General features: G+C 49.6%; 1 protein-coding gene across 1 annotated transcript; it reads right to left on the reverse strand.

The window, feature by feature from the left end:
- Nucleotides 1–205: 205 nt before the first annotated feature.
- Nucleotides 206–10,277, reverse strand: LOC116957304 (E3 ubiquitin/ISG15 ligase TRIM25-like). Its single transcript, XM_076055723.1, has 6 exons — nt 8,627–10,277; nt 6,286–6,381; nt 5,267–5,500; nt 4,097–4,119; nt 3,474–3,568; nt 206–2,121 (listed from the first exon to the last, which is right to left on the reverse strand). The coding sequence occupies exons 1-6, from the start codon at nt 9,185–9,187 to the stop codon at nt 1,571–1,573; spliced, it is 1,560 nt and encodes a 519-aa protein (XP_075911838.1). The 5' UTR covers nt 9,188–10,277; the 3' UTR covers nt 206–1,570.
- Between the last annotated feature and the right edge of the window lie 1,459 nt (nt 10,278–11,736).

The following is an 11,736-nucleotide window of genomic DNA, read 5'->3' on the forward strand; positions in this document are numbered from 1 at the left end:
TGTAGTCTATAGTAGTGTAGTGTAATGTGTAGTAGTGTATTGTGTAGTGTATAGTAGTGTAGTGTATAGTGTATAGTGTAGTAGTGTCGTGTATAGTAGTGTAGTGTATAGTAGTGTAGTGTATAGTAGTGTAGTGTATAGTGTAGTGTATAGTGTAGTGTATAGTACTGTATTGTTAGATTTGAAGCTTTCGTGACTGCAAGGATTCATACTCTTTGGTTTTATTCGGTAAAGTCACGTAGATAAAATAAAACAAAATTAAAGAAAACAATTAAATCACGACGTTTCGGAGGCAACACCAGCTTCCGTCTTCAGGTGGAATAGTCACAGAAGAATATCTGTGTCAAGTGCACAGCTCTGAGGCGATCGGGTTTATATCTGGGTTAGGGGGGGGGAACCAGAAAGGAAAGTGGGTGGGTGGGAGGGCTGAGTTCAGCCGTTTTGTGAAAACGATTATGGCGATGATGGTGGAAGTGATGACTATGGTGACTATGATGGTGGTGGTGTTGCTGGTGGTGATGATGACAGTGGTGATGATGATGATGATGGGGTGAAGATGGTGGGGATGGTGTTGATGGTGTTGATTGTAGTGATGATGATTATGGGGTGATGATGACAGTGATGATGATGTTGGTGATGGTCATGATGGTTTTGGTGGTGTTTATAGTAATGATGTTAGTGATGGTGGTTGATAGTGATGGTGATGGTGATCATGATGGTGATATTGTGTTGTTGATGCTGTTGGCAATGAGGATGATGGCGATGATGGTGGAAGTGATCACTATGGTGACTATGATGGTGGTGGTGTTGCTGGCGGTGATGATGACAGTGGTGATGATGATGATGGGGTGAAGATGGTGGTGATGGTGTTGATGGTGTTGATGGTAGTGATGATGATGATGATGATTATGGGGTGATGATGACAGTGATGATGATGTTGGTGATGGTCATGATGGTTTTGGTGGTGTTTATAGTAATGATGTTAGTGATGGTGGTTGATAGTGATGGTGGTGGTGATGGTGATCATGATGGTGATATTGTGTTGTTGATGCTGTTGGCAATGAGGATGATGGCGATGATGGTGGAAGTGATCACTATGGTGACAATGATGGTGGTGGTGTTGCTGGTGGTGATGATAACAGTGGTGATGATGATGGGGTGAAGATGGTGGTGATGGTGTTGATGGTGTTGATGGTAGTGATGATGATGGGGTGATGATGACAGTGGTGATGATGGGGTAATGATGTTGGTGATGATGGTGATGATGGTGATGATGGTGAATCACAGGGATGAGGAGGCGTGGTGACGCAATCGCGCACTGCAGGCGAAGGAGCGGCCACACGAACCTGCGATTTGTACTGCACCAGCGACATCGCTCACGCACGCCAACCTGAACCTCACCCTCCCCCCTCATCCTACCCCTCCATGCTCACCTGTCACCTTCTCCTCCATTCTTCCCTCACCATCACATTACCTCACACTCTGTTCCACCTTCCCCTCACCCTCACCTCACCCTCTCCTCACCATCCACCTTCTGCTCCGTTTCTTGGGTTTCTATCTCTCCTCATCCTCAGGATGCAAGACTCAGATCCACGATCTTCAATGGTTCATTAAAATACCCCACCCACATCGCAGGGTAGAGAGGCTGCGAGAATCTCTGCCGGACCTCGTGGATCACCTCCATGGAGTCGGCGCGGTAAAACGCCAGGAGCCCCCCCTCCCAGTGCAGGTGAAGCCCGATTCTGCGGGGGGAGGGGGCCCCCCTCACCGACAGTGCAGTCTCCACTCCACCATGAAACACTGAGAAGTTGTCGTCACATTTCTCTAAACACCAGGACGCGTCGCTCCCTCCCAGCTCCTGTGCAGCACCACGCCCTTTCCGTGGGATCGTCCCGTACGCGACTCCAACCCGACACCACCGCGCGTCCCCCACATCAACCTCCCAGTAGTGGTGGCCAGACGAGAATCTCTCACGGCACAGGGCTTGTGTACAGCCATCAAACCGGTGTGGGTGATCGGGGCGACCCTGGGAGGCACGGACCGCTGTCATCGTCCTGAGATCTGAGGAGATCTGGAGTTCGTTATGAGCTGAGTTTGTGTCCAGAGTTGGCGAGCGTCCGTCTGTGACAACAGCGATAGCAACATCACTACAGAACACCGCCATCATCACCATCCACCACCATCACCACCATCATCTTCACCATCAACAATACAATCACAAACATCACCATCACCAACCATCCTCGCCATCTATATCATTAATGACAACAACATAAACATCACCATCACCACCATCATCAACACTGAATATCAACATCACTACCGCAATAAGCAACATCACAACCATCATAACCACCACTAGCACCATCCACCATCACTACCACCCCCCCCCCCCCGACCATCACCACTATTTCCATCACCACTATCCCCATTACCACCATCATCATCATCACTATCACCAACATCACCAACACGATCAGCATCATAACCATCACAACGACCATCAACACCATCATCACCACCATCACTACCATGACCACCTTAACCAATATCATCATCACTACTACCATCAGCGCCATCAGCAAAACCATTACCAGCTATATTATCACCAATGTCACCATCACTGCCATCACCACGACCATCGCTGCCATCACCACAACCAACACCGTCACCACGACCAACACCATCACCAATCCCATCACCATTCCCATCACTCACATCACTAACATCAACATCATTACCACCATCCTCATCACGACCATTATCACCATCATTATGATCATTACCGCAACAGGAACTCATTTGAGGTTGAAACTACCTAGCAGAGGCCCAGGACTGGATCAGATATCACTTGCCACTAGTGTTAGCCATGGCGGGTAATTATAATCAAACAAGGGTAACTGCGTTCGTAGTGCAGTGCGCTATAGACTATGCCACCTCTCCCCCCATGCACAAATGCACAGACATTCGCAGGCACACACTCCAGCTCAACATCACAATTACCTCTGACTCGTAATGATGATTATTTACACAAGAACACCACACTGAGTCTCGTGGCTCTGTTCAGTAGGGTCCTGGAATGGGATGTGAACAAAACAATAGTCTGTGTAGATTTCACAGACTATTGGGACAAATGCTGTCCGTGAGAGTCTATGTAGGCTGGCATGGCACACGAGGTGGGTGGCCAGTACCACGCCCGACCACCTTTGTCTCCCTAGTGGTGATTTTGTTTACACACCGCATCAGGTTCCAGGATGTAAACAAAGACATCCCCCGTGTTGCCTTTACAGACTGTTGGGGCAAATCAGCACCGTTGAAGGCTGGCACGGCAAACGAGGGGGTGGGTGGCCAGCACTATGCCTGGCCGCCTTTGTCTCTCTAGTGATGATGTTTATAAAACACCAGGTACACACACGGGGATCATTTATTGTCAAGATAGTCCCATCACCCATGATTCACACTGAATAACTCACACAGGAGTTTGACTCCCCTTGTCTCCAGGACTTTAAGTGAGGCAATGTCCTCTTGGTTGGGAGATGAGGGTGGAGCTGCTGTAACCCTCCCTGCCCTGTGAAAGCAGAACAAACACGGCTACTATCTCACGCAGAGCATCGTCACTCACAGGATCATCACAGCTCCATCACACAGGCACTCATCAAACAAAGCATCATCACTCATCTCACAATTCCAGCATCACCCCGCAAAATTACTATTACCACACACAGCATAACCACACACAGTATCAACACAGCATCATCACACAGCATCATCACCACACAGCATCACCACACAAAGCATCACAACACACCATAACTACTCACCACACAGCATCACCACACACACCATCACCACACACGGCATCACAACACACAGCATAACCACTCAACACACAGCATCATCACCACACAGCATTACTATCACCACACATAGCATCATCACGTACAGCACCATCACACATAGCACCCTAACACATAGCATCACCACACACATGTTCACCACACACAGCATCCCCACACAGCCAATGTCTCACTGCCCACACCCGACACTCAGTCCCATGTTGTCGTGTGTCGAGTCGTGAGTGAAAGTCGTCTTTTACCTGCACGTGTCTTCCAGGTGCCCCTATGGGAGAGAGAGAGATATGTTACTGTGACTCTACCTCCAATCCCTTGTGATCAGTGGAGTTCCCACTGCAACACCGTGGGTGGAATATAAACCCCAAAGTCTCGGCTTATGACCCCATGATCACCAACACTGATTTACGAGGCAAATATTTCAGAGTGAGACCGGTTGATAGTCAACTATAAACTACTATTTGTGTTTTTCCACGTAAGTCCCACAAAGCGATGTAGCTCTTTTTCAGAAGCGACCTGGCCACAACTGATAGCTGAACGAAGTGGTGCATCACTTGGAAATTTATAGCAGCCCAATACTCTAGACGCACGTTTCCAAATGTGAAGGCAAATTTTTGAGGACTCGGAGAAAAATCCATGCGACCATGGAAAGAGACACGAAAACTCCAAATGTATATGGACGTCAGGGTTGGGATCAAATCCCCGACCTTCGGTATACCAGGCGAGGTAGTTAACATCTCGCAGCCCCCATGAGGACCAAGACTGATTTGCAGGGCAAATATTTCAGAGTGAGACCGGTTGATATTAATCAGTGTTGAGATTAATTTCTGTCAATGCACACGTGGCAGGTCTTACAGAAGTGGTGGTGAATACACAATGATATCATTAATACGCGTATGAGAAATCGTATTTATTTAAGTTTCCATAATATGAACAATGAAGGTAGCGCATCCAAGAGGAGGTCCACAAAGTAGGAAGCACAGATGAAATCAGCTCGTGAGCAGGCGCTGGTGGATTGTTGCATCGCGGCATCATGAGATGTGGCAATGGCCTGGGGAGGTCTTCATCCATTAGTGGATAGATCATGGCTGATGATAATCATGAATACCGTGTACATTGTTGTTGCTGTTGTTGTAGGGTTTATTAAAAAAGTGCAATTCCAATAACATTTAGATTATAATCACAATGAAACCAACTTAATGGAAATCTGTTAAAGGACGAGAGAGAGAATTAATTTAACTGAGAAAATATGAGCTGGCCTTCAAAATGGCAGCCACTGGAGCTGCGATGCGAGTCCATGAGTGGAGCTGTGTTCTCAAGCCCAGTGGATGCGAGCTCTCATTCAGGAGCCTCCCTCTGCTGCTGCTCGTGAGAGGGCTCTGTGCCAATAGCGACACTGGAGACTCATCGCTCACCTGCAGGAACGCGAGCGAGTCCCTCTCCTGCGCTAGGGCCTGCAGGCGAGTGGCTGCTGCCTGGAGCTCGCTGATCTCGTGCTGGTCGTGAGCGATCTTCTTCTCGATCTGGGTCAGCAGCTCGCGCCCTTTCTGCTCCGCTTGCTCTAACGCCGTCTTCTCCTCCACATCCAACGCTGCTCTCGCGCTGGCGAATCTGACCGAGATTGAGGCCTTTTCATCTGTCATGGATCCCTGCAAAGAGAAAGAAATGCCACCTCTGTTCATTAAATGTCTGGTCCTTTGTGAAATGACATTCAGGTGTCCGGACAGTGATACGAGTCTGCAGCACTGAGGCCTCCTTCTTCCTCTGATAGCGCTGCTGAGCATTTTCAGTACAACACGATTTGGGGGCTGTGAGGCATCATCAAATACCATCAGGAGTACATTTAGGGTCTGTGCCATTCTCATTGCGCAAGGCTATCAGGCCGATGTTGTGTTTGCCTTCCCATGAAGCAAAGATTAATTTGGAATTTGCCTTCAACAAGTAGAGCCCTAAGGAATTGGGAAGTGAGGCCAATTCCTCTTCAAATTAATAATTTGAATGTGAGAGAAAACCACGTATGTATGGATGAAGAGAGTGGATCATGAAACCACTTGCTAAACTGGCACCTGGCCACTCTAACGCCTGATTGGTTTCACTAAAAGAGTGTACAACAGTCTGTGTGTGATCCACCAACTCTGCCACCAGAGTATTGGATAATAGGCACGTACCACCTCATCTGACCAATATAGATAACACGTTGAAGTGGTAAGTTGTTTAGAGATATGGGAATGTGGAATTTCCACCACTGATTGAGTTTCTCAGTGGATTTGAGTACCACCTCGTTGCTCGTCCTGATTATTGAGGCGCATTGACCGTTGTGTGTTTAGTCCCACAATGTGTTTAGAGTCAATGGAAGTCCACGTGAATGAATGGAGTTGTTCTCCATCACAAACCCTACTCAGAGTGGAGTCACGGGGTCACAGAGTCACGGTACCTGCACGTCCCTGCGAGCAGCCTCCATCCGCCTCACGGACTCCTCCGCCTCCCTCCTCTTCTCCTCCACCGCCCGCGTCTCCTCTCCCACTTGTTTCTGTGAGAGACGTCACCAGGGGAGACTCCACTCACTCTCTGAGCGTCCCGTCCCAACTCCGCTCCACGTGAACCCCTCCACAGTGACAGGGGAAGTAGCCCCGGTGCAGCGATGGAGGCTGGGGGAGCAAAAGGCTGCAGGGAACTGATTTCACGAGGAGCTCAAACGTGCGCAGGGATGCCAAAGTGGTGGGTCGGGCTACCTGAGTAGTGGGTGGGGCTACCTGAGCAGTGGGCGTGGCTACTAGATTAGTGGGTGGGGCTACCCGAGTAATAAGCGGGGTCTCCCAAGTAGTGGCCAGGGCTAACCGAGTGGTGGGTAGGGCTACCTGAGTAGTGGGTTGGGCTACCTATGTAGTGGGTGGGGCAACCTGTGTAGTGGGTGGAGCTACCTGCGTAGTGGGTTGGGCTACCTGCTTAGTGGGTGTGGCTGCCTGAGTAGTGGGCGGTGCTGAGTAGTGGGTGGAGCTACCTGAGCAGTGGGTGGGGCTAACTGAGCAGTGGGTGGGGCTACCTGAGCAGTGAGCCGGGCAACCTGAGCAGTGGACAGGGCTGAGTAGTGGGTGGGGCTACCTGAGCAGTGGGCGGGGCTACTAGAGTGGTGGGCGGGGCTACCATTGAAGTGGGCGTGGCTATCTGAGGAGTGGGTGGACAGGGCACCGGAGTGGTGAGATGTTATCTGCCTTGCCTGCTATACAGGAGGTCGTGGGTTCGAATCCGACCCTGATACCTGTGTAGTGAGTCACTTCGGAGACACTAGTTAGGAGGCAACAACGTTTATTCTACACGAAATAACACCATTACACACGGGACTACAATATGCCTATCTCTTACACACCGTGACACACGGGACTACAATATGCCTATCTCTTACACACCATTACACGCGACGTGAGAGACGAAGACGAAGCACCTTGGGTTCACTTCACCTGCAGACAGCCCCGATTTTTGATCTGAGCTGCCTGCATTTGGCTTCCCTTTAATCTCTCTCAGTGTGGTCTAGATGCGCCCTTGGCTGCGCCCCCTTCTGGAACATTCCTGAGGGTTGCAGGCTATCTTGCATGTGCCACCTGCCCAGTTCCTCCCTTAACCACGCCTCCTTCAGGAACTCTCCGGAAGATTCCCGTCTTCACATCCCGTGTCCCATCGGTCATCTTGTCCCCACATTCCTCACTCCGGCCCATCACGTGCTTCACCTGAGGCCGGGGTGACTCGTCCTCATATGCCCCCTTCCGCCAGCAGCCCGCACCACGCTCTACTCTGTCGATAAGACTCATCAGCCTCTCTCTGCTAGCACCCAGCGCCACGCACGCCAGTAACCCACTGTGTGGTACTGCATGGTGTGCTCGCCTCTACACCCATATTTTCTCATCCTACTTTACTTAGTGCTACGCGCTGTTGTGATCCATTCTATATCACTCCACCTGTATATATGCAGTTTGCACGTCTCTCTCCATGGTCGCTTGGCTTTTTCTCTGGGTCCTCCAGTTTAGGAAGGTGCGTTTAGAGTATTTGGCTGCTATACATTTAGACCTGAGAAGCCACTTCGTTGAGCTGTCATTTGTGGCCAGGTTGCCAACTACATAGCTCTGTGAGTTTCACTTGGTAAAATAAAAATAAAACACATTTAGCTTAGTTTTACATGGTGCAAGGAGGGCCTGCCATGTCACTGTTGAGTGTCCAGGAAATTCAATAGAGAGCATCTTGATGAAAATATAAATACGGTCACGAAATACTTGGTCTGTCACAATCAAGTAACATTTCTGGACCCGGTAGCTGCTGTAGAGTGCGGCGCTAAACTGGCACAGACCGGCACGAGTCTAGCAAGCGGTGAGCACTGTGGCTCAAGCAGTCCCAGACGTTTTGCATTTCGTTAATATTTTAGTGAATGCTCCTCTCTACCACAAACCACTTTTTGTAAACAAACCACGGTCTATGCACTCACGTCATTTTGAGAAAACATTTTACGCATTAAAGTCCTTCATTTAAAAAAAAATATACTAAGAGCATATTTCTAAATTTGTCAGATAACAGGATTGATAATAACATGTGGTTATATGATTTCTGCAATATTACAACCTCAGTATACTTTATATTAAATCAAGGTTGTTCAAATTGAAGAAACAATGGGAAGCTGAGAGAGGAATAATATAATATATTTATTTGGATATTATTGTTCAGTTAGTATTTGAAAATTATGACTTCACGCAAGAGGTGCTCCTGCTCACACACGCAGACCGTCTCACCTCCCGTGTCTTGTGCTCATCCTCCAGCGTAGCCACATCGTGACCCTTGTGGTCTCCTGCGATGGTGCAGGTTGTGCAGACCAAGCTCTTGTCCTGTCGGCAGTAAAACTTTATCTTCTTTCTGTGCGTCTTGCATTTGCGGTCCTCAGGATTCGTGTCTGGATCCACCAGAATGTGGCCCCTGAACTTCGGGTTCTCCTGATGAGGCTTTACATGAGTCACACAGTAGGAGGTATCACACCTGAGGCAGGTCTTCGAGGCAGCAGTCGTGCCATCGTTGCAGAAGTCACACAAGACCACGGTGGCCATTTCATCTGCAGCACTGCGCTGCTCCACCAGGTTGGCGAGCGTCACGCTCTTGTTCAGCTTGGGCCTCTGAGGGAAGGTCACTCGGCACTGTGGGCAGGAGAAGGACTCTGCCGCATCCCAGGCGCCCTCCACGCACTTGAGGCAGAACGAGTGGCCGCAGCTGAGCGTGCAGGGGCAGCGGAAGGCGTCCAGACAGATGGGGCAGGTCAACTCCCCTGGAGCCTCGCTACCAGTGGGAGTTGCACTCGCCATGGCCCTGTGGCTTCACTCAGAGACGGGCGCTGGATGTAGCTCAGGCAGTCTCTGTAGCTCAGACAGTCTTTGTATGTAGCTCAGGCAGTCACTGTCTGTAGCTCAGGCAGTCGGTTGCTGTAGCTCAGGCAGTCTCTGTCTGTAGCTCAGTCAGTCTCTGGCTGTAGCTCAGGCAGTCTCTCGCTGTAGCTTCAGACAGTCTCTGGCTGTAGCTCAGGCAGTCGCTGGCTGTAGCTCAGGCAGTCTCTGTCTGTAACTCAGTCAGTCGCTGGATGTAGCTCAGTCAGTCGCTGGATGTAGCTCAGTCAGTCGCTGGCTGTAGCTCAGGCAGTCGCTGGCTGTAGCTCAGGCAGTCTCTGTCTGTAGCTCAGTCAGTCGCTGGATGTAGCTCAGGCAGTCTCTGGATGTAGCTCAGTCAGTCGCTGGATGTAGCTCAGGCAGTCTCTGGCTGTAGCTCAGGCAGTCTCTGTCTGTAGCTCAGGCAGTCACTGGCTGTAGCTCAGTCAGTCGCTGGATGTAGCTCAGTCAGTCGCTGGATGTAGCTCAGGCAGTCTCTGTCTGTAGCTCAGGCAGTCACTAGCTGTAGCTCAGGCAGTCGCTGGCTGTAGCTCAGGCAGTCTCTGGCTGTAGCTCAGTCAGTTGCTGGATGTAGCTCAGTCAGTCGCTGGATGGAGCTCAGTCAGTCACTGGATGTAGCTCAGGCAGTCGCTGGCTGTAGCTCAGACAGTCTCTGGCTGTAGCTCAGAAAGTCGCGGGCTGGAGCTCAGGCAGCCTCTGGCTATAACTTCAGACAGTTGCTGACTGTAGCTCAGGCAGTATCCGGCTGTAGCTCAGGCAGTCCCTGGCTGTAGCTCAGGCAGTCTCTGTCTGTTTCTCAGGCAATCGCTGGCTGCGTCTGAGACGCTAAACAAGGAACAAGCCACGTAAATAGGTGACAAGGAAGCAGGAAGTCTTTCAGTTTGATTTGCATGTCACGAGGCGTGCCCTGGAATGTGTTGACGTGTGAGCGAGTACAGACTTCTCCACTCCAGAGGTGGCTTAAAAAAGAAGACTCAGATCACCTCGTCTCAAATACTCATCCTCACTCACCTCATCGCAACTCACTTCAGGGGTCGCCCATAAATGACGTCACGCGATTTTGGACGATTTTTTACCCCCCCCCCCCCCGTCATACGGCGTCACAAAAAGTCAGACCCCCCCCTTTAAATATGACGTCACAAAGCTCTCCCCCCCACCCCCCAAAACCATATTTCCATTTTGAAAATAAAACATGCTTCAAATCGCTTTATACTATTGTCATTGTAGTGCGTATTTAATGTGGCGTTGCACTCTGATGTTGTAGGAGAAAACACGGATTAAAAAGGAGGCGTTGGAAAGCTAAAATTTAGCATAAAATTAACTTGAAAATATTCAACGTCTAACTAAAACTGCAGATGTTCAGAATATTATATTGAAATTATCATTTAAAATATATAAAAGTAATTATAACGATAAAAAAATACTTGAAACTTTGTAGTAGAACGAAGTAAAATGGAGAGTACAATAAGAACAATCATATTTTCAATACACAGAATGAAAAGCCTTGGTAGAATCATTAGAATCAAAATGTTTAATAATAATCAGAATTTTTTTTAATGTATCATTCTCCATTCTCCCATGGAGAAGCAAAATGCTCCTTCATGGAATAAATAAAAGGTAACCTTAGTAAATTTAAATAATCAAATAGTTAATAATGAAAAATAATAAAAATTAGTGTTGTTATAACAATTCTATATTTATTTAAAGTTGCGCATTTGATGTGACGTCACATTTCTCACCCCCCCCCCCTCATCACACATCGTCACAAATGTCTGACCCCTCCCCCCCCCTCCTAGGTGCGTGACGGCATTTATTGATGGCCCCTCATCTCACATCACCTCAACTCAACTCAGCTCACCTCAACTCACCTAAACTCACTTCAACTCAAGTCACCTCAACTCACCTCATCTCACCTCATCTAAACTCACCTCATCAACTCACCTCACCTCAACTCACCTAAACTCAGTTCAACTCACCTCATCAACTCACCTCACGTCAACTCACCTAAATTCACTTCAACTCAACTCACCTCAACTCACCTCATCTCACCTCATCTCAACTCACCTCATCAACTCACCTCACCTCAACTCGTCTCAACTGAACTGGCAGGGGGATGTGGGGGCTGACGTCCACCTCCCCGCTCCCCGTGAGCGGGCGGGGCGTGACGTCCACCCCCTCCACTTACCCCTCCTCCTCTCGGCCGCCTTTCGCCGCGCCCCCGCCGATCACGTGATCGCCCCCCCCGCGCCTGCGTCCCCCCCCCTGAGGGACATCGCTACTCGGCTGGCTCACCACCGCCCGGGGTTATCTCGCACACGCCCACGTACACCACCACCACTGATGCGGAGGTGGCTGCGTGCACGCGCGCGCCCCTGCCGGCGCTTGTTGCACTCAAAGTCTAGCGCTAAAAATAGCCTCATTAATATGCACGCGCCCCTCCCCGTGCCTAAGCCCTCATCCGCTGTGTAACA

This window comes from Petromyzon marinus, chromosome 72 (assembly GCF_048934315.1).
Source record: "Petromyzon marinus isolate PM22_M1 ecotype Great Lakes invasive population chromosome 72, UKy_Petmar_22M1.pri1.0, whole genome shotgun sequence".
NCBI classification, from domain to species: domain Eukaryota; kingdom Metazoa; phylum Chordata; class Hyperoartia; order Petromyzontiformes; family Petromyzontidae; genus Petromyzon; species Petromyzon marinus.